The 26,328-nt window shown below is 43.1% G+C and overlaps 2 protein-coding genes across 2 annotated transcripts; both read left to right on the top strand.

Annotated features, from left to right (window-relative positions):
• Window positions 1-370: 370 nt before the first annotated feature.
• On the top strand, window positions 371-23,607 carry nr3c1 (nuclear receptor subfamily 3, group C, member 1 (glucocorticoid receptor)). Its single transcript, XM_033973513.2, has 9 exons — window positions 371-673; window positions 1,255-2,363; window positions 15,324-15,484; window positions 15,564-15,680; window positions 16,597-16,878; window positions 17,722-17,866; window positions 19,213-19,343; window positions 19,816-19,973; window positions 20,307-23,607. Exons 2-9 carry the CDS (start codon window positions 1,255-1,257, stop codon window positions 20,457-20,459), a joined length of 2,256 nt encoding a protein of 751 aa, XP_033829404.1. The 5' UTR covers window positions 371-673; the 3' UTR covers window positions 20,460-23,607.
• LOC117377190 (putative fibroblast growth factor 1) lies at window positions 22,746-25,607 on the top strand. The gene is made up of 5 exons (XM_033973549.2): window positions 22,746-22,800; window positions 24,532-24,659; window positions 24,750-24,942; window positions 25,040-25,143; window positions 25,262-25,607. The coding sequence occupies exons 1-5, from the start codon at window positions 22,746-22,748 to the stop codon at window positions 25,460-25,462; spliced, it is 681 nt and encodes a 226-aa protein (XP_033829440.2). The 3' UTR covers window positions 25,463-25,607.
• Window positions 25,608-26,328: the final 721 nt, after the last annotated feature.

Genomic DNA, 26,328 nt, shown 5'->3' on the forward strand with positions numbered 1-26,328 from the left:
ATCCTTTTACTTTTTCTTATGTTTTGCTCCTGTATCTGTACTTTTACTTTAAGTAACAAAGTTGAGTACGTCTTCCACTTCTGCTTATACTGAATTACTTTATTTTGACTTAAAGGAGTCTATTTGATTGTTTATTTGGTTCTGGGGAAATATGGTGAGAGATTAATTTACTGACATTTAATGAGACCTACAGGTGCAAACGCCTGATAACATCATGATAACATCGAGTAGAAAATTGTTTATATCATCATAAATGCTTTAGTTTCTTTATCAGGTTCTTGAGCCTAAACTAAAGCTGTAAAACACAAAATCCTCCACGGTGCAGTGTAGGCCGCTGTCCTGCAGGTGGCGCCGCTCCACACACGGGTCTATGGGCTGTTCTCCATTTTGTGTGTTTTCTTGGAGGTTTGCGCTACTTTCCTAATGGCAAGCTGCGCCTGTGTGTAGCGTGTCCAGTTTAAGTGACTTTGTCAGCTCTAAAGGCAGCTCAGACCCGCAGTCTGGACACATAAAGTGTTCTTTTTGTGTGTTGTGTTGTGTTTTTGAGCCATGTAGCCGTGACAGTCGCTTCAGACTCATCTCCTGATCCTGAGAGTGTTTGGACTCCACTTTCAACCAAAACAATGTTGACAGGCGTCCTGTGCAGACAGCTCCACAGCCAGGCATCTGAAGGGTAAGTACAATGTTTATTTAGCATCTGTTTGTGTTTTATGTAAATGTGAATCAAATATATCATGACACAATACTATAAATAGTCACAAACACAGGCTAACAAACCCAGAGCACTGTCAGGGACACTGGGGCGAAATGTAGCACGTATCATTGAGCTAGCACTGAGCTAACACCGAGCTAACTGTTAGCACACGGCTACATGCCAGCACTTAGCAACATGCTACAGTTAGCATCCACTACACCCGAAACTTTGAGTGGAATCGCCACAGTTCTGCTTTTCTTTGGGGTTTTGTTGCTTCTAGATGTGCCGAATCTAACTGCGCATGTGTCAGGTCCTTTGTGTTATTGGATTATTAATAATGCGCATAAAAGTGTCTTTTACTGTCTTTAGCAGCATTAGCTCAAGGGCGCGCAAGGGAAGCTTGCAAACTTTGCACAAACACATGATCCATTATTTACTGTGCGTGCTCTGCTAACATGAATAACATGCTAGTGTTAGCTCATAGGACTTATATTTGTACAGCACACTTCTTTACGCGTTTATTATGGCTCTGGTTTATTTATCTCACTTTTACTTTCCAGATGGACAAAGGAGGAGTGAAGAAGCTGGTCTACAGAAGAGATGACCATTTGAGTAAACTGGTCTACACAGAGAGCTCCGAGGAGAGAGGTGTGTTGAGAGTGGTCCCTCCCAGTGCCATGTCCATCGCCTCTGCCGCCTCTATAATACTCCCTCCAAGCCCCTTAATGCAGCCAGCACAGCTCCCAAACGGCTTCAACAACAGCCCCCTTTCAGACAGCCTCTCCTCTCCTTCAGCCACTGTTTCAGTAGGCTCAGCCGACCAAGAGCCCAGAGGCCCAACCAAAGATCATAAAATTCAGTTAGGATCCAGAGTCCAGGACAGCGCCCAGTCCTCCATGGATTCCCTCATAGGAGGGTCAGATCCTAACTTTTTCCCCCTGAAAACAGACTTCTCTATGGATAAAGGAGAACCAGACCCCATTGACCTTGACCATGATTTTGACCATATCGGCAAAGATATGGACGTGAGCCAGAAGTTATTCTGTGATAACACTCTGGATCTCCTGCAGGACTTTGAGCTCACTGGGTCCCCGTCAGATTTTTATGTTGGCGATGATGCTTTCCTGTCCTCTTTGGGAGACGACTCTTTGCTTGGAGATGTCAGCTCCGACAGAGACACTAAGCCGACTCTTGTCGAGAGCAGCAATAACTGTGGCACAGTTGCTCTCAACGGCAGTAGCATAACTAGTCCCGGCCAAACGAGTGCTAGCACATCCACACCTTCCCCTCTGACCCCTTCATCCAGTTTGTCTGTTTCAGTGAAGAAAGAGAAAGACTGTGGGCTCATTCAGCTGAGCACGCCTGGAGTCATAAAGCAGGAAAAGACGTCTTTAGGCCAGAGTTATTGTCAAGTTACTGGCACATCTTCAGCCAGTCTGCCCAGATCGAGCCCCCTGTCCATCTGTGGGGTGAGTACGTCAGGGGGACAGAGCTTTCATTTTGGAGTGAGCACTGAAACGCAGCAGCAGAAGGATCAGAAGCCTGTGACGACACTGTACCTCCCAGTGACGGCGGTCAGCGGCGCTTGGAACAGAGTCCAGGGAAATGGCGACACATCTGGAATCCACAGAGGAAATGAGAGTTTCTCCAGCTCTTCAGCTTTTTCCAGGTATAAAACAGTAACAACACGGCACTGTCCAACATCACTGTAGTTTATCCTATACATCTGTGGAGTATATGTTCAACAGGTTTAGGTTCTTGGTTTGAGAAGGAAACGATTTCTTAGCCTGAAACTTCACTGAATTGAAAATGTCCCTCTACTGGGCAGTACGTTTCATTAAATATTCCTTGGAGAGTTTGGTTGTGATTTCAGTAAAAAGGAAACGCTCCAGTTGTTAAAATCTCTAAAATTGGCTGCCTCAGTCTTTGATCCTGTGATAGCATAGAATTCTAATTATGTACATTTTTTCTCCTGTTAGCTGCAGTCCAGTTGAACATGGCTGGTCCTCTGTTTACTCTGCCGACACGTACAGAGTATCTTTTGTTGGGTTATTACTCGGGGCCTTGTAAGGCTTGAGCTATAATGTTAGCTGTGAGGCCCAGTTGTGAGTAGCTCAGGCACTAGTCACATGATCATAGGCGTTGTGTACAGTTTTTTTTCTCCGTGCATTCATCTGTGTTAAACCCTTTGGACAGGTCCTGATTAGCTTCAGGTGTTGTCTCAAAATTACACACAACTTTAGAAGTGGACCTGGATGTGCTTCATCTTACTGTTTTGTTTGGTCAAAAACATGAACGTGTCATTACTGGATTCACTGGTCACTTAAGGGGGTGACCTTGATGTTCAGTGGCCCATTGAAATGCTTTAGATTTGGGTGTGTTGTTGTTGTTGGTCTGCTGCTTCTTAGTGGGAGCTACTTCCTCTTTGTACCTTGTGTGACAGAGGTTAACATCATCACTGCTCCTCTGCTGTGACATGGACCTGCAGGGACTCACTCCACAAGCTCATAAGCACCGTTTTAATCTCCACAACACCTGCATTATGTTACAGTTTGGTTTTACCTGCAAACAGAAGAAAACCAATGCCCAGGAATAAGAGTTTCTAAAAATAATATATTGTTTTGGAACCATATGGTACAGTGAGAATGTTTGTGTTACTCTGTTGAAAACTGCATGATGTAAAACAATGATTATAATCTGGAGATGGTAAGTTCTCTGTAAAGGAGCAAGTATCAAAAACATAAAAAAATGTGTTTGTGAACAGCACTCCAGAGATCACAGGTGATTTATGAGTCAGGCCACGTCACACGGTGTTGGATCAATCGTAGATAAGACGCATGAACACAGAGAGGCCCCTCGCAGGCAGGGCCCCTCGCAGGCAGGGCCCCTCGCAGGCAGGGCCCCTCGCAGGCAGGGCCCCTCGCAGGCAGGGCCCCTCGCAGGCAGGGCCACTCGCAGGCAGGGCCACTCGCAGGCAGGGCCTCTCGCAGGCAGGGCCTCTCGCAGGCAGGGCCTCTCGCAGGCGGGGCTTCTCGCAGGCGGGGCTTCTCGCAGACGGGGCTTCTCGCAGACGGGGCCTCTTGCAGACGGGGCCTCTTGCAGGCAGGGCCTCTTGCAGACGGGGCCCCTCGCCTCTTGCACGGGGGCCCCTCGCAGACATCTTCAGTCTAAACTTCCTGAAACATGAAAATGAAATCAGACTGTGTAAATGGATCTTTTGCAAAAATCTTTCAAATCAATTTAATTGATTGATATTATTATAAAATAAAGAGTAAAGACATGAGCAGCTGGAGGTTTGAATAATAAACTCTGATCTTAAATATCCCTGAGGGTCAGAGTACAGTGTCCGTGCCATAAAGCGGCTGTATATTCTGCCATTATATATTATGTATATTCTGTATATATATATATATATATATATATATATATATATATATATATATATATATATATATATATATTCTGGCATTAGGCCTGTCACCAGAATCACTTTATTGACTTATGGCTCAGTGTATGAAATAAAAGCTGTAACAGTTTATTTTAGGGCTCAGTATTTATCATGAGTATTTTTTTCTTTGCCAAAGTTGGAGGTTTGTGTGTTTTTATTGTAATGTGATCAGCTGTGGAGAGAAAGTCCCTTTTATGGCTAATTATTGGCCCATTCTGCTGAGCATTTGCTGCAGCTCAGGTCTTTAAATGAAACAGTCTTTTTAAAATGGTTCACTGGGATTATCTTGCATTATTTGAATCTTACTTCGTGACATAAAGTAGTTTCAATATTAACATTTATGGCAGTATTTCTCTGTAGTGATTATTGAGCTTCAGGATGTGTCGTGGTGACAGGTCCAGTTCACATGATGTTAACGTGCCAGACACGAGCTCTGAAAGGCCCCGCCTGATTCTGGATGAACGGTTTTACTTTGGCAAAACCTGATTCTCATTCTCCTGGCGAGAAAAGAATAAAGAGAAATATTTCCTGTGTTGAGCCGGAGCACGCCTAGTCCAAATGTTATGTAAGGTTTGTTTTTAGCCTGGCATTTCCTTCTCCGTCTGTGAGCGGCCTCCACACGAGCGCTCCTGTTTATGGGCCTTGTAACGGCACACACTGTCCGCCTGCTGTGGGATGTTTTGGTTTTTATAAATGCTCATCCTTTTTATGAATGGACTGGACCAATATTATTGTGTCTGTAGGGTCTGTTTCCTGTTTTTCATGTAGAAATGTGTAAGACAGGCGGTAATTGCCTGTGTGAAATGACTTCTCTGAATAGACCTGTCACTATAATCACTACATCCACTTCTCATTCAGTTTATGAAAGACGAAGAAGTTTATTTTCACTGTCAATATTTATCGTATTACATTTTCTTTGCACTGTCAGGAGATTTGTGGTTATGTTTTGTCTATATGATCAGATTTAAACTGTAGAAGTTTGAATGAGTTTGAGTCTGTAATGAGTCAGACAAGTTACTAACGACTAAAGTGTTTCATTTTGATGTTTATTTATCGCAGCTCATGATTTTTAACAATATTGTAGATTGTAAAATAGATTTTGTGGTTTAAATCTGCGCTTGGGTTTTGTGTCAGTGGCATAAATGAGTTTCAGTATTCTCGTTTATCGTCTGTATTTACTTCAGCAATACGCCACATTTCAAAATTAGTTGTTGGCCTATCTCCATGGCGACAGGCAACTGGCGGATCCCATCCCCCACCAGAAAAGTTCCGTAGTGCGCCTTCTAAATCTGACACTGAAGTGAGTTGAGTCTGAGTTCTGTCGTCGCACACACAGTCCACCCTAATTGGATTTGAACCAGCAAAACATTTCAAAGTTTGTTATCGTGACAGGTTCATCTCTGAAGTGAATTATACCAACGCCAGCACGAGTCTGGCTCCAGATTCGTCACCAGAGAGTAAAGTGTGTGGGGAATATTGAGACTTGGGAAACTGTGAGTCATGGCTGCATTTAGAGCAGGACCGTGTTCAAACACAAACAAACCTCTGGTCCACTTCAGGGATGGGACGATATTTAATTTTAGACTCACGATTATCGTGGCCAAAATAATAATTATTAACCTGTTAACATTCCGACGGCCCGGGCTCCGTCACTTCTTTGCCTTTCTTTTGTCGATTTCAGGCATAATAAACTTCTGACAGAGCCAACTTTGTTCCTCAGTGCTAAACACACGTGTTAGCGTGTGATTGACACCAGTGTTGGCCAATAAGGTGGGGGCTGTGGGTTACTGAGGCCGCAGACAGCGAATCAGAGCTACAGATGACTGAAAGTTCACGCCCCACTCTTCCTCTTGTAGAATCAACCAATTACATCACACACATTTAGTGACGTTTGGCCCTTACAGCCAATGAGCAGAGGAACAGGATGATGTATCACATGCCATGGTTTTCCGTAAACAGGCGTACCCGGAAGAAAATGTGTCCTCCTCAATGCCACGCTGTCGAAATGGACCAGTCCTTGTCGCGCCGGAAGTGACGCAAGTGACACAGAGCGCCCCCTGTGGGCAAACACCAGAACTAACATCTAAACGTTGTATTGGAACTGGAAACATGAGGCAGTGTGGTGCCGTAAAGGCGATTATAATCGTGCGTGATGATCGTGATTATAAAAAAATGCCACGAACGATTAATTGCGGACCTTTTTTATCGCGATTAATGATATCGTATATCGTCCCATCCCTAGTCCACTTTGGATTTTCAATGTGAATTTACCACAACAGTTTTGTCTGGGGGTGAGTAGAAGTTTGGAGGTAGCAGACCGCAGGCGTGGGACGTGTCACGATTAACATGGACAAAATAACTGTGGTTAACGATTATATCACAATAATTGTTGAAGTTGCTGACAGTAAAAGACAAATTGATAAACTGTCAACTGGACAAATGTTGTACCATAAACTTCAGACTATTGAACACACCTGAATATAAGTCACATGTTACAAATAAGTTGTGACATGAGATATTTACAGAGAAAGACGGTACAGAGACACATTGTTTTTTTGTTTGTTTTTTCCAAACTATGCTAGAAAACCGGCACTAACACGCCAGTAACACGGGATGAACATACCTACATGTTTAGACAATAAAACTGCATCAACATGGGCCATGAAACCTTTTGTTCTTCCCGCTGCCGCACCATCATTTTTTTAATGTCAAACTTACGTGCAGTGGCTCCATTTCCTTCTTTTACGCATTTCTTTGTGTGTTTTCCATGATGAGTCTGTGTCACGATGTGCAAAATGACAGTTCAAAATCAAAACTAGTGTATTCTTCAGCGCATAAGTCTGTCTCACTTTTGCGTTCATTGCTGGAGAGCGCCCCCCGGTGGCCGTTGTAGAGGGCGTGGGGAAAAAAGTAGCGACTTATCGTCCGAAGTTTACAGTAGTTTTGTTCGGGAGACAGGTTTGAGTTTTAAGCCTAACCCTATGAATCACACCTGGGCGACCGAGGGATTACGCACAATTGCTGATGGTAAAAATGTTCTGGACATGAATCATTATCATTTTAATATGAATAGTTTCCATATTTAAACTGTTACAGAATTGACCTTTGTTATAAACGAAGACATTAATGATCTGAAAAGAATATTCTGGACCAAGTGTCTTTGTTCTGTTCGTTCTGATGTAATGGAGATGATCTTTGTCGGCCGTTCTCATAATTACATAAAATGGCTCACGGACGATTATTGTGTACTCTTTTTATCACGATCCCGAGCAAACCACAGCGCCAAACTCATTTAAATCAGTGCAATCCATAGACTGTTTATATAAATGGACATAGCTGACCTGCTAGCACCACGTTCTAAACAGGAAGTTCTCTGTCTCTGCTGCTTCAGACTCATTCTGGTCTTAAATGTTCGTATTAACCCTCTACATGATCCTGGGGTTTTTATTTCACTATTGTGTCTGTAAATCAAGATATGAACATTAATAACAGACAAATCAGGTCCTTCTTTCCCCGAGGTCGCTCCTGTTAGCGTTAGCAACAGGTTTGATTGACAGCGTTGCTAAGCGCCTGCTCCCTGATAAACCAACAGCCTCGCTCCTGATTGGCTCTTTGGTTGCTATGATACTCGGGGTCAGAATTCTGGTCATAGTCATGTCTTCTCTCTCTCTCTGGTCATAGTCATGTCTTCTCTCTCTCTCTGGTCATAGTCATGTCTTCTCTCTCTCTCTCCGGTCATAGTCATGTCTTCTCTCTCTTTCTCTGGTCATAGTCATGTCTTCTCTCTCTCTGGTCATAGTCATGTCTTCTCTCTCTCTCTCCGGTCATAGTCATGTCTTCTCTCTCTCTTTTTCCTCTATTTTTGCTCCTGGAGTGGCAGCAGGGCCGTTGCTGTCAGCAGTATCCTTCATCGGGTGTAAATCAGTAGCGTGCGAGTGTGCGTGAGTGTGCGTTTGTGTGCGTTTGTGTGCGTGTGTGTGCGTGTGGATCGGGGCTCTGTATTATTTACGCGTGTGCGTGTTGCGTGTTAGCCGTTAGCCGTGTGGGCGTGACATGAGCGCTGTTGCGGACAGTCAGACCACAGCGCTGAGCTGCACTGACTCTCCTGACCTACTTTCTCTCTCCCGCCTCTCTCTCTGCAGCTGGCTCCGAGCGAACGCCAGATCAAATGCCTCCCATTCCAAGCTGTTTTTATTACAGCATTCCAGTGGACTTTTGCACGTTTCCACTTTTTTATTCAATTCTGCGTCGGATTTTGAATGTCGCTCATCGGGCTCGATGGGATGGCTCCATTTGCGTTGCCATTCCTCTTCTAAGTTTAGTGTACAGCTGTCGAGTCAGCACTGTGGATTTCGGGAGCTGATCCCTCCCACATTCCAGAGGTGTCCAGCTGCACACAGTAGCAGCCGCATCGTTCACCGCCTCAAGCCACACCCACCTCTGCTCAAGCCACACCCACCTCCGCTCAAGTTAAACAAAAGTAGTTCTGTCAACTCCTGTAAAAAAAAATATAAATAAATAAAAAATGTTTGCAATTACAAAAATACACAAACGAGGTCACTATATCAATGTACGTTTTATTTACACTACTACTGTGTGCACAGCAAACATTTAGGTTCACAAGAGTTCACAGTAATCTATATTTTGTGCTGCTTGTTTTTTGTTTTTTTTTGTGAGGGACCGTGGACAAATTCATTAATCTTACAAAAGAAAAGATGATTTCTACCAGAGAGAAGTGGACTTTATATCCAGGGTTTTGTGGTTGGCATAATTTAACCTTCGTCTGTCCTTTGTTTAATTAAAATCAAAAATTCTTGAAGGCCCCGTTAGAACTAATCTATCTGACTAATTATTATTGATTGACAGTCACAGTTAGAGCTGTGCAGTGTGGTGATAAAATGGAACCCTCGTCTCATTCTTCTGACTATTTATGACTTTGATAAAATCACTGTGTCCTGAATGCAGATCTATGTTCAAACCACGTGGACTAAGTGAGTGTGACGTCACCCACAGTGTTTGGCTCCAGTCCAATGAAGCTCAGCGAGGAGCAGTTACAGAGTGGAATTTGGAGCGGAGTTTCATATTTGGAAGTCTGACCACGAGTATGATGGCAACCAAAGAGCCAATCAGGAGCGAGGCTGGTTTAGCACCTCTGGTTTAGCGCCGTTGTCAGTGAAACCTGTTGCTAGTGCGTGCTCATGCTCACTTCCTGTTTGGGACGTGGCAGCTAGCGGGTTAACCATATCCATTTATATGTACAGACTCTCAAAGTGAGTGACAGATGGATGTAACCAATCGCAATGAAGTGTAAAGTTTCAGAATAAGCAGATTACTTTTGTTACATGTTCAAGGCAGTATAAAGAGACTGACTCTACAAACCCTGCTCTGGCTACAGGAAAAGTTTGATATTGACCTTATTCTGCCACGCCCACTTTTGCCTCTAAATCCTCCAAACCGTGCTCTGTTTGTGGTGTCTCTTCTATTTAAGTGCGAATCCCATTCATTTCAATGCGGAATTTGGAATCTGTGATCATGTGACCAACGAGTCAACGCTGCAGCGATTCTCTGGAGGCTTTAAAACGGCTCTGTCCCTATAGAACGCACGTCACGATAAAACAGCTCGAATCATGATGGCGGCGCCCACGACAACTTTCCAAATGTGGGTTCAGTCGATATCCTGGTCGGACATAAACACTGTAAATAAAAAGTCAAACATTGTGAGACTTTCTGAGCCAAGTGTGACCAGGAAACTTCTCTAATTCGTCTAATTCGTCTAAAATAAAGTTGTTCTGTCGTTACTGGAGAAGATTGATGACACCTGCATAACACATTAAGATCAGTTTTGTCTTGTTCTTTATTAGTTTTAAGGAAATAAATGCTGTTTTCAGTCTCTGCTCTGGTAGTTTTGCTATTGAGAATCGGCAGACACTTAATTCTATTATATTGAAATCTGTATCGGAACTGGACAAGTTGGGTCACAAGTCACTTTCCCTTTTACAATCTAAACACTGAAGATTCTAGAGTTGATTAAACATGCAGAGCCTTTTTTGTTCTCTTTTTTTTTTTTTAACTCGAGGGAGAAAGCGCTGCATCCTGCTCCACCTCTGCTCCACCTCTGCTCTAAGGAAACATTTGAGTTTAATAACACTCATCTTTAGCAACGTGTTTGGCAGTTAGTTTTTTTTTCCTGGCACGTTGTCGTTTACAGTGAATGTTGTGACAGCTCTTAGTGAAGACGCCGTTGTTGACGTCTGAGGTAGAGGCAGATCTGAGTGGAGCTCGTGACAGGGGAGCTTAAATCCTACAGATTATGGACGGTTAAGCAGGACACTGGGCCACTGGCTTTACGCTAAGTGCATTAGACGACCCGCCTCATTGAAACCAGGCCGATCGATGCTCCTTCAGATGACGGCGGGTTTGTGCCGAGTTTGAGGCCGACATGAGGGAAGCAGACCTCTCATTTCAGACCAGTGATAATCTCTTGAGGATGAAAACACTTCCTGGAGATGTGACTTTAACAGATGCTTTTTAAAAAGAGGAAATATGGAGCTATTGTTGTTTGGGTTTGACTAAAGAGCGTAAGATGAGTTATGATGATGTTGCGTGCAAACAACGCAGCTTTTCTGGCATACTTCTCTCCCTGATATTGCTTTGCCTGGAATGCTCAACAGTATGGCATTAAACGCATCTCGTGGAAATGAGCGTGCGGTGTCACCAGGTCATGTTACAGGTCGGATCTGTGGAGAGGCAAGCCAGCTCATATTGATAATGTCTTTGCCGTTTAAACTTACAGGTGTTTTATTCCCATTCTGTGAGATTTGAGCTGTAGAAAGTTGAATTATTACCTTATATGACTCATTACAGACACAAACTATTGACAGGCCTATCTCCATGGCGACACGCAGCTGACAGACCCTCCCCCTCACCAGAAAAGTTCCATAGCGCATGTTTAAATCTGACATTGAAGTGGGTTGCGTCTAAGTTCTGTTGCCGCACGCACAGCCCACCGTAATTGGATTTAAACCAATCGCCATAAAGCTGTCGCGCTGACACATTCCCAGCAGGGCACTGGAGTACGGCGCCCCCCTCGGCCCCCCTCCTCCCGCAGACGAGAGCCTTATTAGCGCCACGTAAAGCAGGGACACCTCTTCGTCAGTCCCAGGAGACATATGGCTGGACGCTCATAAACGGCAGTATACAGCTCTTTATGAAATGTATCTGCAGTATGTGACCCTCCGCTGAGCTGTTTACGGCCGAGAGTCAGGGAGCCAAACCGCACTGCCAAAACACGAGCCCAAACAGCTGATGTGGGCTCGGGCCAATGAGAGAATGTAATCACACGCTTGAATTTGGCAAAATATTTTCTTGAATATTTTGAATTGAAAGCTAAATGTATTTTCTGCAGAACCTCGAGGAGTCGGGAAGTGGACAGAACACGTCTTATTAACGAGTTTGGCAACGAGTTCGGCCTGGGACGGTGTGAAATCTGGTGTCACGATTCTCACGGCCAAAATAATAATTGGCCACTCTTTAAATATTAAAGATTATATCAGGATAATTATCTGCAGACAGTTTAAACGTGTTCTAATGTTAGGAATAAGTTCCAATTTTAAAACACTTTTATATAATTGTGCTTTTGTTATCAGTGAAAACAACAGTGACCCAGCAGAGAGCATTATGGGTCAGCAGTGTTGTTCTGCACATTCTGGTGATGTAATCGGGGTTGTCTTTACTCCAGATTACTGTTTATTGTCCCATCCCTAGAACACATTTAGATTCTTTAGAGTTACAGATGTCATAGTGATTTTATTGTTGTGACATTTGTGGCAAAATTTCAAAATGATTCACGATTATTTGACACCAAACAGTGAAACTATTTTTCTTTAACTCATGAAAATGAAACTTTCTGATTGAAATGGTAAAGTTAGTGTGACATAAATGACCGGTTTAAGAGTGTTTGAGATCATTTTTCTTCTAGAATTCTCACTATTTTGTTTTGTTTTTACGATCAAATATTTGACTTGTCTCGTTAAAATACGATAGTTTAACCTCTGAAAAGTACAGTTACTACAACACTGTGAATACCCCTCACCATAAGACTCTGATATCACTGTGCACTGTGTCTTTACCTTTGTCTTACAAAATATTCGTTGGCATTAATGTGGATAATTTTTAGGGAGGCCGATTCCCGATATCAACCAACAACAAAGTAATTCAAAGTGACATTAAGATCACAATACAACAAATCAAAAGATAATCACAAATAATCATCATAAAATGAACATTAAAAGAGGCAGATTAAAACCATGTCAGTCACAGCAGATAAACAGAACAGTTTGGATTTAAACTTTGTCAAAGCCGAGGCCTGAGTCACATCTTCAGGAAGAATGTTCCAGGTTTAAACTGCACAAAAACGAAACACTGATTCCCCGTGTTCAGTCCCGGTTCAGTCCCGGTTCAGTCCCGGTTCAGTCCCGGTTCAGTCCCGGTTCAGTCCCGGTTCAGTCCCGGTTCAGTCCCGGTTCAGTCCCGGTTCAGTCCTGCCTGAGCACCAGCAGGAGGCCGGTCCCTGAGGTCCTAAACACAAATGGCATAATGTAAAACTTTTACTGTTATTTATAATTTAAAGTAATTAAAGAACATCTTTGTTAAAGTACAAGTTTAATATGAGACGTTTAGGGCCAGCACTGGTCAGTGAATCGTCTTATTTCACACATGTAGATCAAAATGAGACATCGACTGAACATCTTTGAACTGATTTCAGTGTTGGTGCCGATGTCAGACTCCAGTATCACATCAGCACCTCCCTCGTCTTTACCTCTTTCACAAAATGTTGATGACTGTGGGTCGTTCTGAGTCTGGAGGAGACGTGGCCACACCCCTGTAGAGTTTAATCTTGTTCTTCTTCATGGGTCACTGCTCTGGTCGTTCTAAAACATGATGTGTGGAACAGTGAGATGACTCTAGTGATCCGTCAGCACAAAAGTGTAGAATGGAGACTTATTGACCACAGAGTACTCTGAAAGCTCTGGAGCGCAAAGGGCCCCCGTCTGCAAAGGGCCCCCGTCTGCAAAGAGCCCCCGCCTGCAAAGGGCCCCCGCCTGCAAAGAGCCTCCGTCTGCAAAGAGCCCCCGCCTGCAAAGAGCCTCCGTCTGCACTGCGTTCAGACTAAACACGACTAGAACACAGACTCTGGTGTTCTGTTTGGTCTGCTCCTCCTGAGACGCACACTTGTGTCTCTACAGTGAAAGGTGAACTGTGGTCAGAGCTGTAGGTTGTGACTGTGGTCAGATGTGACTGTGGTCAGAGCTGTAGGTTGTGACTGTGGTCAGAGCTGTAGGTTGTGACTGTGGTCAGATCTGTAGGTTGTGACTGTGGTCAGATCTGTAGGTTGTGACTGTGGTCAGATCTGTAGGTTGTGACTGTGGTCAGACCTGTAGGTTGTGACTGTGGTCAGAGCTGTAGGTTGTGACTGTGGTCAGACCTGTAGGTTGTGACTGTGGTCAGACCTGTAGGTTGTGACTGTGGTCAGAGCTGTAGGTTTTAGGCTTATACATTTTCTGTCTGTTTATAAACGGCCTGAATATCTCACTATCTGGTTGAACTTTGATACAGGAACTTTAATAAAAGAACTCATGATTGTCTCCGTCTAAAAACTGGCCACACTAGAACTGAAAGGTGGAAAAAGGCTTTTTGTTATTTTGCTTCCCAAAAATGGAATCCATTTGAGGGACATGTAAAACTCTCCACTGCAGCAGTTTAATAATGTGGAGATAAACATTTATAATCAAACCTGCTCCTGTTTTAGTTTTTTAAATGGACCTATGCAGGTTTTTGTTTTGTTGTGTCGTTCTTGTTCTTGTTCTGGCCTCTCTCTGTACAAACAGAGCAAGGAATGAAAAAGTGGTTGAATACTTCGGTCGAGTTACCCGGTGCATAGGCCCGTGTTTGAGAGTCCCATGTTTCAGAGGCCCATGCTGCACAGGCCCAGCTCCTGTCCTCTGTGGGTGGTGTTGCTGTGGGTGGTGTTGCTGTGAGCCGCTGCTTGCAGAAGGGGGTGTGTGCTGCTGTCGCATGGATGCAGCAAAGTCCAGCGGCCCCTTGTGGTGGTTTTTAGAAAGTGCATCACGTGTTGACCCAGCAGCTGACTTCAGGAAACATTTGCTGTTTCATCAAAGTGTTATTTTCTGACGCATGTTGCTTCAGGACATGACCTTTAGATCACAAATTGTTTAAAGGCTGACTGAGAACAATGGAGTCTTTTCTCCTGCTAAACCTGATGTGGAGACAAAAGAAAGAAGCTCTGAGATGGACCAAAGTTCATAGTTTGTGAAGTGGATGGGACAACTGCAAACACAGAGTTTAAGAAGCAGGTCAAAGGCAGAGGAATGATGTTTACTGTAGGATTTTTTAGGCTTTAATTATCACCTAAAGAAAAAACAAACTACATAAATTTCATACACTTTTTAAAAATAATTTTTGTAATAAAGCATTGAATTGACTAGTGTCTAATAATATAATAACACAATTATTATAAGTAATTAAATAATTATAATAATTACACAGAGGTTTGTCTTTGTCTCAGCGGCTGCTTTAATCAAATGAATGTTATTGTGACACAGAAAAGCGTGTGTTGTGTCATTTACAGGATAATAACCAGTGATGGAAAATAACTGAATACATGTAGAGAGGATTCTGAATACTCATGTAGAGTAACTATCCTGGTACAGTTACTTTTGTCAAAGGATTACATTACAGTACATTATCGCACAATTCAGGCTCAAACTGCAGGTAACGAGAAAAATATGAGACTCAGCTCTTGTGGTGAGGAAAGTGTGACTTTACTTCTGCACTTAGAGGGAAATGCAGAACAAACGGTGAAACAAACATAAAGCAGTGTTTATGTTTTTACACTGTAATCTAAGTATTCAGAACACTGTACTCTGACTGGACCTTGTGTCAGGATAACTTACAAAATGCAGTTTCCTTCAGGTATCTACATTTTCAAAGTATTTTCCCATCACTGAATATAACCTATTCTCTTTGCAGCAACACAGGAATAATAACTATCGACTCAAAAAATATCACTTTGTTGCATTTTGTTGTGCAGTAAATGCCTTAAACATCTCGTACTGTATGAACACCTTTGTTTAGTCCCATGTTTTCTTCTGTCCTCTCCAGTTCTTCCACTCGTAAGGAGAGCAGCAGTGCACCGGCTCCGGCTCAAGGCAAAAGCGGCGCTCATAAAGTGTGCCTGGTGTGTTCTGATGAGGCGTCGGGCTGTCACTACGGCGTCCTCACCTGCGGCAGCTGCAAGGTCTTTTTTAAGAGGGCGGTTGAAGGTACAGAACTCTACCACCTCCAGCTTAAAATAAAGTCAGTTTATCACAGTGTGGTCAGTAACATCTGTGTGCGCTCCAGGGCAACACAACTACCTGTGTGCGGGCAGAAACGACTGCATCATCGACAAAATCAGGAGGAAGAACTGCCCCGCCTGCCGCTTCCGCAAGTGTCTAATGGCCGGCATGAACCTGGAAGGTCTGTAGTAACGAGGGTCAAACAGTTAATGTCCATTTTTCTCCCATTCATAAAGTAAGCATTAAACAGCGAGGAACCGTGCTGTCTGCAGATTTAATGCACGACGCAGAGTCCATTAAAACTGCACAAGGCTCCTCGCTGTTTGTAGCCGTGATATAAGACCATGAAACTGAACCTGCGAAAGTTTAAAGTCTGGTCACTGTCTGTAAATGTCTCAGATGTTTAGTTATTTCAGTGTTTTAAATGAAGCTAGTCCCTGCATTCTCCTGTACTGAGCGTTTGTTTAACTGTTGCTATGGTGATGAATGTGACTTTACTACATGTGTGTTGTGTCGTGTTAACCACAGACTGTGTAAAGTGGATTAAGTGAGTGTGACGTCACCCACAGCGTTCAGCTCCAAACGAAGCTCATCGAGGCCAGAGCAGTTATAGCGGCCAATTTGGAGCAAAGTTACATATTTGAAATTCCGACCGTGAGTATCATAGCAACCAAAGAGCCAATCATCCAGGCTGATGAAGGTAACGCCCCCTCACTGATTTAGCAGGGAGCAAGCACTTAGCAACGCTGTTAATCAAACCTGCTGCTAACGCTAGTGGGAGCGACATCGGGGAAAGAAAGCGCCTGATTTGTCTGTTATTTATGTTTTTATCTTGATTTACAGACACAATCGCAAAATAAAACCTCCAGGATCATGTTAATGTGAAAACTTTAAGACCAAAATGATGAGGCTCACTGCAGCAATTACAAAGGGAGAGGTGACAAGTGAATTGGAGCCACAATCACTTCCTGTTAGCTAACGTGCTAGCCTCTATGTTCCTGTGTCCATTTCTATACACAGTCTGTGGTTTTGACGCGCGGCCATTGGAATTCTCACTGACCTCGGTTTAACTAATAATAATGTTTGCCTTTTTGTAGCCCGTAAAATCAAGAAGAATCGTCTAAAAGGTGTGCAGCAGAGCAACGTGCCCGAAGTGACCCAGACGTCTCCGCCTGTGGAGCCCCGCTCCCTCGTGCCCAAATGCATGCCCCAGCTCGTGCCCACTATGCTGTCGCTGTTGAAAGCCATCGAGCCTGAGACCATATACGCGGGCTACGACAGCACACTGCCCGACACGTCCACCCGCCTCATGACCACGCTGAACAGACTCGGGGGCAGACAGGTCATCTCCGCCGTCAAGTGGGCCAAGTCTCTGCCAGGTTTGTGCCGCTCTGGGTGTGAACAAAACACTGTGGTGCCTTTTTATCAGTGCGATTTATGAAAGTGTCTGACGGTTTGGACTACTCATTTTACTAAAACACAGATTATTATATATAAGTTTTTTTTCCCAAATGGACAATTTCTATGACTTCCTGGTTGGAAATCATGACATCACACGATTGAATCCCATAACTGTTTCCCAGCAACCACTGGGCCAGACTCCTCTAATGACACAGAGACTATTATTTGGCAAATAAAAGTGTAAGAGAACACATTTATTTTGTTGAAACGATGTTTAAAATATTGGAAAAATGTGTAAATTTTGCTGAACTTATTGACATATTTTTCAACTTTTCTTCACAAACTGCTTCCTGATTTGTGTAAAACTATTAATATAATAATATTTACAAGTATTTTACGAATTAAGTCACAACATGGGAATCTTCAGAACCAGAGTCACACACTTTAAGAGCAGTTACATTATAAGGACACGATTTGAGATTAAAACTAAAATTACAGTTTTATTTTTTTCTGATACGGTGAACCAAGCCTGTCCCTGATTGACTAATCCACCTGTCAATCACCTGTAATCCCGCCCATTTGAAAACGGGGAGATTCACCCGTGTCCAGACTCACACCTCTGTAAAGTATTGAAGAAGCGTGTTTTCTGGATCCCAGGCGATAGTCATTATAAACTGGTTTGTCGATTCTTGGAACATAATCTTTCACAGTTGTTGCAGCCGTAGATGGGATGTTCTCCTCGCAGCTTGAGACTTTTTTTTCTTTAATGGTTGTTATTTGACTGGTTCCATGTTTGTTCAAAAGTGTTTTTCTTTGTCCAGGATTCCGGAGCCTTCACCTGGATGATCAGATGACCCTGCTGCAGTGCTCGTGGCTCTTCCTCATGTCGTTCGGTTTGGGATGGCGGTCTTATCAGCAGTGTAACGGGGACATGCTCTGCTTCGCCCCGGACCTCGTCATTAATGAGTACGTGTTATCTTTCCCTTTTAGACGTGTATTTTTGGGGTCAGATTTTGGGCAGAACTCTGAGCTCCTGTCATCGTCTCATCCGTGTTGTTTATACTCGCACTATGCTAATGCTATGTGGAGCGTGTAAGTCAAAAGTTGCACCCGTCTGTCAGTTGTCACCACAGATTAGCATTTCAGGCTCTCAGTGCTTTATTATTATTCTGAACGTAAACTACACCTGAGGAGGAGAGCAGCAGCCACAGCCAGAGTGCCACAGCGTCACTATAATCTGGAAAATGCAAAATAAACAAGACGTTAATAAGATGGGAGAACATTTATTGATCTCACAGTGGGTCATTTCAGCATTGCAACCATAGACTGTGTAAAGAAGTGGACTGAGTGTAATGAGGCGTCAAATGAAGCTGTTATTAATGTTCATATCTTGACACAAATAAAATAAATAAAAACCCCAGGATCATGTAGAGGGTTAATATGAACATTTAAGACCAAAATGAGTCTGAAGCAGCAGGTACAGAGAGAGGACACAGTTTTTCAGTGTAAAGTGAATTGGAGCCAGAAGTGCGTCCATGATCACTTCCTGTTTGTAACACAGCGGCTCTGTCCATTTATATAAACAGTCTGTGGATGCAACAGTAAGACACAAGAACTCGCTGCAGTGTAATTGTCCAAAAATATGATTCAAAATGGACTTTTATACTAAAAGTTTAGCTGGAATATCAAATTAAACATCAAAGTGAAGTGCTAAATAGAGTAGAGAAATAAAAATATAAACTGTAGATAGAGTAAAAACTCTATGTACAATAAGTGACCACAGCTGGTTATGTGTTTGTATACACGACCAGTCACAAGTCTGGACGCACCCTCTTACTCATTTTTAAATGTATTTTTACCACTTTCTACATTTTTTTATACAAACAGAAGACATCAGATTTATGGAATTATGTAGATAAGAAAAAAAGGTAAACAACTACTACTTTTTTTCGTCAAAGCAGACGCGCTTCACTTTGTCGAGTAATATTTAGTCGAGTTATTAAACTTTTTACTTTTTAACTTCATAATTCCACATGTCTTACTTCATAGTTGAAGTCTTCTGTTTGTGTATAAAATGTAGAAATAGTAAAAATACAGTAAAAATGTAATGAGGGTGTGTCCAAACTTTTGACTGGAGGTGAGACTGGCAGTTTAACTGGTTTTGTACTTGTGACGTTTCATAGTTTAACATGTGTTGTACTCGTACTGTACTCGTACTGTACTCGTACTGTACTCGTACTGTACTCGTACTGTACTCGTCCTGTACTCGTCTTGTCCTTGTGGCGTTTCATGGACTCTCTCTTTGTTTTCAGGGACAGAATGAAGCTGCCGTTCATGACTGACCAGTTTGAGCAGATGTTGAAGATTTCCAGTGAGTTTGTTCGTCTGCAGGTGTCTCATGACGAGTATTTGTGCATGAAGGTCCTGCTCCTGCTCAGCACAGGTAAACACCGGCAGAGGCCAGGGCACTCTTACACCTCAGACTCTTTTACAAAAAAAGAACAAGAACAAAAACTAAAAGGCACATGAATAGGACAAAGGTGGACATTTTGGACATAGTTTTGGACTAGTCTTGACCTGTGTCAGGCCTCATGGTGCTACTGGAGAAACTATCAATGTTTTGTATTGAAAGAATTATATACAAAATTGACTCTGATTTCATGTTCAACTCCATTTCAGTACATAGTCTGTATCAGCAAAGCTGATAAACAAATCTCTAGGTTATTTTTGTGTCTGATTCTGCATTTTTCCAGTCTGTTGCACATTAAGCATCATTGTGGGTGTGTCCATCTCCCTGACCCTGACTCTGACTCTGACTCTGACTCTATAAAGGACTCAGATTAATGACTCTATTGAGCATCACTCTATCTAAAAAGATTAATCAGATTAACGTTTGTCTGCATCTGTTTTTGCAGTGCCAAAGGATGGTCTAAAGAGCCAGGCTGTGTTTGATGAGCTTCGGATGTCCTACATTAAGGAGTTGGGCAAAGCAATAGTAAAAAGAGAGGAAAACTCCAGTCAGAACTGGCAACGTTTCTACCAGCTCACCAAGCTTCTGGATTCCATGCACGAGGTATAAACTGTGAGGCGTTGGACTTGAATGATGTAAAGTGTAGGTTTGTTCAGATTCTGCTTTAACTAAAGAGGATTTTCAACTGTAAACTGAGAAATTTGGAGATGATTTATAGACTTAAACTGTGCAGGAGACTTCCTGAGTCATTACATATATATTATCATTTCCATCATTTCCACTGCTGCCAGTAGGTGGCACACTAACACCAAATCCAAACCAAATACTCAAAAGTTTGTTTAAAGGCTCAAAAAATACAGATAATGCACCATCAGTGCTCTTTAAGTTTAAGACATGTGACATAACCTTTAAATATTAATGTCTGTGTTTCTTCAGATGGTTGGTGGGCTCCTCAATTTCTGCTTCTACACATTTGTGAACAAGTCCCTGAGTGTGGAGTTTCCAGAGATGTTGGCTGAGATCATCAGCAACCAGTTACCAAAATTCAAAGCTGGGAGTGTGAAAGCACTCCTGTTCCACCAGAGATGACTGAGTCCTGCCCAAACACAATGCCTTAAACATCCACCCCCATCCACCCGCCCCAGGACAACACGACCCCCGCCCCAGGACAACAACACCCCCCAGTCAGTTTGGTTTCCCCTGACACTGGCGCACTGGTCTGGATGTTTGTGCAGAGCTGTGAGGGCACAGCTCCTGGCTCTGGTCTGACCGTGCGTCTCATAGGAATGATTTTGTATAATCAGACTTATAGGCTCCATGTCGTCTCAGGATTCTTACCTTCAAATTCCAGACAGATCTTAAATAGATAAGTACTATCTACAGAGACGTTCTGCTGGTGTTTTCTACAGTTTCATATAATATCAATATTTACCTTTATTTCAGGTCATTGTTACCACAGAGATTAGCAGAGCTTAATTAAACATGCTCTTTTAATTAGACTTTGGACTCTGTTTCTCATTAGTTTTTAGAGGTTGAAATGTTTTTAGTCATAAACAAAATTAAAAATCATGAACATTTTTGATACATGTGACCCACATGCGTTGATTTCAAGGATGATTTATCCCAAAAGCAAAACTCTTCCAAGTTTACACATGTAAAAAGGGAAAATGATGTGCCTTTTTGCTTCAAATATCATCCTGTCCATCTCTTCCTGCTTGTTTGAGGCGTGTCTCATGTGTGTCCCAGGCGTGTCCCAGACGTGTCCCATGCGTGTCCCATGCGTGTCCCATGCGTGTCCCATGCGTGTCTCATGCGTGTCCCAGGCGTGTCCCAGGCGTGTCCCAGGCGTGTCCCATGCGTGTCCCATGCGTGTCCCAGGCGTGTCCCAGGCGTGTCCCAGGCGTGCCCCAGGCGTGCCCCAGGCGTGTCCCAGGCGTGTCCCAGGCGTGCCCCAGGCGTGTCCCAGGCGTGCCCCAGGCGTGTCCCAGGCGTGTCCCAGGCGTGTCCCAGGCGTGTCTCATGCGTGCCCCAGGCGTGTCCCAGGCGTGTCTCAGGCGTGTCCCAGGCGGCGTCTCCGCTCTTGTCCCGTCTACCTTCATCCACTGATTGTTCTTGATATTCACTTCTTTTCCGTCGCTGTGTTTGTAGAAGCTCCAGCTCAGTCCTCCTCTGGAGAGGTGCATTATGGGTGTGAATATGGTCGGGGCAGTGTCCCGCGTGCTTCAGGAGTGTGATGTGAGCACTTTGTGTCCCCCCAAAGGCTTTAAAAGACCTTGTGTTAGTCTTTACATTTTCTTACCTTTTTCTTCAGAAATAGCCGCTCTATTTTAGCCCCTGATAGTTTAGTGGAATGTGACAAGAAACCTGCGTCAACCAATCAGAAAACAGGAGGACTTTCACGTCATTTGCGTAAATATTCTTAGCATTATTGTTCTTTTTTTTTAAACATTGTTCCCACCAAACAAAGCTCTGTCCCAGCTTTGTTTCCGATTCTGCCGTTCCGTCACAAACGGCATGTTGTAAATGACTCACTATGGGACTTATGCATTTTTGTTTTGGTACATTTGATATTGAAGCGTTGTGCATTAAACTCTCACCATAGACTCATTGCACAGTCCACCCTCCTGAACACAGCACTCTGTAGCCACCTGCTGGTCACATGTCCTCTGTGTCGTATATTTGCACATGTGTCCCGATGTGAAGCACTTAGCGTTCAGCCCCACCAACAGTGAGCGTCATCCAGTGCCAAATTAATCCTCTCATCTTCTCAGTATTTGTGAGTAGAACCCGATTGTGAAGTGGTAACAATGGCCCAGTTTAGCCAATCCTTAAATCTCTGAAATCGGTGATGGAAGCACTTGGACGTGTTGTGGTGTGATCACAAAGAATCTCGCTCTGGCTCTTGTTTTATCAGTGAAGATTTGAAATGTGTTGCAATATTTTCACCCCGTTAACACCAGCACTCAAATGATTCGCCTTTGAAACTAAATTATAAGCTTGTGTTTAAGCACAAAAAGACAAAATGAACTGTGAATCGTGAAGTCCTGCAGATCAAATGTGGCACTTTGTTCAAATTACATAAGAATCTGTCATGGCGAGTGGCTGCAAAGTATAAACTGGTGCTTCTGATTGTTTAAATAAATATAGAGATGAATACGTAGCTTTGGGAATCGTTTCGCTAACACTCAGTAACCATACGTCAATCTAAAGGTTTTAAACATGCTCCGTATACAACACCTGTCTGTTTGTGCGTCTCTCGTTCTGTTTGAGACGCTGACTTTGGATTCCTCAGTGTCTGTCTCTGTTTTGTTTTTTTGTTTTTTGTATTGTTGATGGACTGTTAATAGATCTGATTGTTTTCTTAAACCCAGCCCGATGTTCGAGGCTCCGTACGGTGGCCTGACGTTCGAGGCTCCCGTCTTTGTTTCTGGTACAAGTCCATAATCTGTGGACTGCCTGCGCGTCACACGTGGGTTACTTTCACATTCAGTGGATCCAAAATCTCTGCTGCTGCTTTTCTGTTTACAGTTAAATATTTGAACTCACACACTTGCCTCCTTTCAGACTACCCTCGATGCGTTTGGCATTGAGGACTACGATATATGCAATAGAAATAACAGTGTTTTATCTTTAACATAACAAAACTATGGCTGCTTCCTGTTTCCGTTTTCACAATATATAAGCTATTTGAGATTCACCATAAACCCTTATCTCTGCAGGTCAGATTTTCAGGAAAAACTCAGACTGCACAAAAACCTGTTTATGTTTTAAGTTTAACAGGCGACCAAAGCAAAGAGAACTCAGCCACTGTAAGCTCTACCACAACTGTACAGCCCGTTTGTGTTCGTACTTTTGTATTCTAAAGTGACGGCTTTGGTCCATTTCTGTAATACTGTGAATAGGGTAGAAGTCGGTCTTTTTCACTCTAAAAACTGTTTGTGAAAGTAATCAACCAGCTTCAATCTAAAAAATTGCACTACCCAAATATTGTTTGAAAATCTATTTTGTATAAAACATATGCAGACATTACCTTTTGGAAAATTATCAAGGGCCGATCATGTTTCACTGGTTTATGCTTTCTCTAAAGCTTTGTTTAGCCTAAATATGTACATATAATCCATTGTAAAGAAATGTGGTGTACTTGTCTCCTGATAATAGTTTTTCTATTCCCTGTGTACTATTCCTCTAGTGTGAGCCCTGTTCCTCTTTTCCTCCATTGATTAAAGGTCGAACTGTTGCTTTTGGCCTGGTTTTTCATTTTAAAAATGTTTTATCATAAACCTTTTGTTTTAACATTTTTAGCTTTTAAAAATACAATCTGGTGTTTAGGCTCTGAGGTTTGTGCTTGTCCTTGTTTTATACACAACAAACACACATCCAGCTGTGGGAAAATACATCAGTGATAAATCGAATAACCCACTTTATGAAAAATATGTGTCTACCTCTTATGTTTTGCACTGAAAACAAGGCACTTTAAGCTGTTCTGTTATTTCACTTCTATAAACTCAGGATGAATCTAATCAGAGTTTTAAAGCTCAGAGACGAGAAAGTGAGTTTAGCAGAAGACACAAGACTTTACCCAGGAGTCACCGTGGCAACGGTCAACAAGAGGAGGCGTCCATCTTAGAGGGACAGGAAGTCACGTGACTGGATCAAGGTCAGGTTTAATAAAGAGCAACATTGTTTGAATCTTCAAACTAAAACAGGATGAACTGATTAAAGACTTTTACTCAAAAGGCTGCAGATAAAAACATTCAAACGTTTAAAATAACAATTTAAATCTTTGATTTCAGATTTTAAATAAAATTTGAGTAAAATAAATGTAACGTAGAAAAGAAAACAAGTCAAATGATTAAACTCATTAAGTCTCATTAAATGGACCTGGTCCGGTCAGAGCAGACTCTAAACCATAAACTGTATCTATGGAGTAAACTCATGGATCTATTCAAATAAACTCAGAGTTAGAGGAATAAACCTGCTCTGGACCAGGTGAGGGTCAGTTACCCTGGAGACTCAGTGTTTAGGTTCAATGTGAAACTGGAAACTCTGAGCTGAGCTTTTTTCAGGGTTAAAGTCTGAGTTTGGCCTGAAGCTGCTTCTTCAACCAGGGCCTGTGTTTTAAAGGAAAAACACTCAGAGTCATAAATATAATCTTTATCAGTCAGTCTACATGTCCATGTGCCCCACACCTCCACCCTGTCCAAACACCCCCCTGTGGCCCTCCACCCCCCTGTGGCCCTCCAGCCTCCTGCAGAATGGAGGCACATCGAGAGCGCGCATTCTCTGGCCGTGTGTCTCTGTGCGCGCCCCCGACAGTGTACCTGACCACCGCAGAGGACCGAGCCCACGATTTCACTCCTTGCCCCGTAAATCGGTCAGAACCCGAGCTCCAGAGTCCCCGGGTGGATGATGGACGCGGACGCAGCGCACCTGGAGCAGAGCGCGGACTTCAGCGCCTTTTCCCCGGACCACAGGCGCCTCACGCGGCTCTACTGCATGAATGGCGGACACCACCTCCAGCTCCTCCCCGATGGGACAGTGCAGGGGCAGAGGGACGATGGGGACGTGCACAGTAAGAGTCACCCTGGATGCCCTGCAGAGGCTCGTGCATCATAAGAGCTTTAGACTTTTATATTGAAACTAAACTAATAAAACTCTCTCCTCTTTAGCCTTTTTGAAGCTCAGAGCTGTGGACATTGGTGTTGTGGTCATCTTTGGGCAGGAAGCTGGACTGTACCTTGCCATGAACAGTGAGGGGCGTTTGTACAGCTGTGTAAGTCACCTCTGAACAAAAACACAGCATAAAAACAACATCCCATCATGCCTCTGTGCAAGTCACCTCTGAAGACAACAAACATCCATCATGTTTCACTTTTTATTCTCTTTTTCAGCCAACTGTGCACGAGGAATGCCATTTCCTGGAGAAGCTGGAAGAAAACCACTACAACACATATCGATCCAAAAAATACAAAGATATGAACTGGTTTGTGGGTCTGAAAAAGAACGGAAAACCCAAGTTGGGCCCAAGGACCCACATCGGACAGAAAGCCGTGTTCTTTCTCCCCAGACAAGTGCACGACTCAGAGAAATAAACTCAGCAATGAATGTAAAGTATAACACATTAACACCAAAGCAGTGAAGACCAGTAACCAAACACTGCCTGTCTCTGTACTACTGCTGCTACTACTACTGCTACTACTACTACTAGTACTACTAACCCACTAACCCACTAACCAAAGCAGATCCCAGTTAATTCCTGTTGTTATGAACTTATCTCGATACAGAAGTGGGTCATTTCTCATGGGACGTGTCCAAAACATTTGACCCAGGGTTCACATTAAGGAGCCCGGACACAGCCAAGAAATCCAAGTTACTAAGTTTATTTATTAAAATGATGAAATTACTGTTGAATAGAGCTGAAAGTCGTCTCTGGGACCTGGGTCTGAGGGTTTTAGGGTGAAGTTTTCTGACTGGACGTGTTCCCTCAGATTCTGAGGTACAGGAGCGTTCGGCTTTAGAGTAAACGAAAAATTCAATTCTGTAAATGGACATAAAAAAGACAAAGTTTAAATCTGTCAACTGGGCAAATCTCCAAGTTTGAAGAAGCAAATAAACGTCTTCACTCCTTCATTTGTGCAGTGACAGAGTTAAACTTCGTCGTTTTCTATGGATCAGACCTGGTCGACTGAGGGACACAGACGTCTGTAACTGGACAAAAAACAAACAAACATTTAGTCCAGTTACAGAATTGATCTTTTACTGTGGATCAGACGACTGAGGGACAGAGGCTCCTGGTTTACAGATTAACCCAAGACATTCCTGGATGAACATGATCAAGTTGGACAGAAGCATTAATGTGGAAACTCAGGTCGGGACAGGTTTCTTCACTTATGAAAACAAACCTAAGACTTTATTTTTATATTATAATTCTTGTCCAAATGGCAGAAAAGGTTTGAGA

The sequence above is a fragment of the Periophthalmus magnuspinnatus genome, chromosome 10, assembly GCF_009829125.3.
Source record: "Periophthalmus magnuspinnatus isolate fPerMag1 chromosome 10, fPerMag1.2.pri, whole genome shotgun sequence".
In the NCBI taxonomy this organism is placed as follows: Eukaryota; Metazoa; Chordata; class Actinopteri; order Gobiiformes; family Gobiidae; genus Periophthalmus; species Periophthalmus magnuspinnatus.

Coding starts and splice junctions, on each gene's coding strand:
- LOC117377190 (XM_033973549.2), top strand. CDS start 22,746: ATGTTCGAGGCTCCGTACGGTGGCCTGACGTTCGAGGCTCCCGTCTTT. Junction 24,660..24,749: donor AGAGCGCGCATTCTCTGGCC/GTGTGTCTCTGT, acceptor TAAATCGGTCAG/AACCCGAGCTCCAGAGTCCC. Junction 24,943..25,039: donor GGACGATGGGGACGTGCACA/GTAAGAGTCACC, acceptor TCTCCTCTTTAG/CCTTTTTGAAGCTCAGAGCT.
- nr3c1 (XM_033973513.2), top strand. CDS start 1,255: ATGGACAAAGGAGGAGTGAAGAAGCTGGTCTACAGAAGAGATGACCAT. Junction 15,681..16,596: donor GGCCGGCATGAACCTGGAAG/GTCTGTAGTAAC, acceptor GCCTTTTTGTAG/CCCGTAAAATCAAGAAGAAT. Junction 16,879..17,721: donor GTGGGCCAAGTCTCTGCCAG/GTTTGTGCCGCT, acceptor TTCTTTGTCCAG/GATTCCGGAGCCTTCACCTG.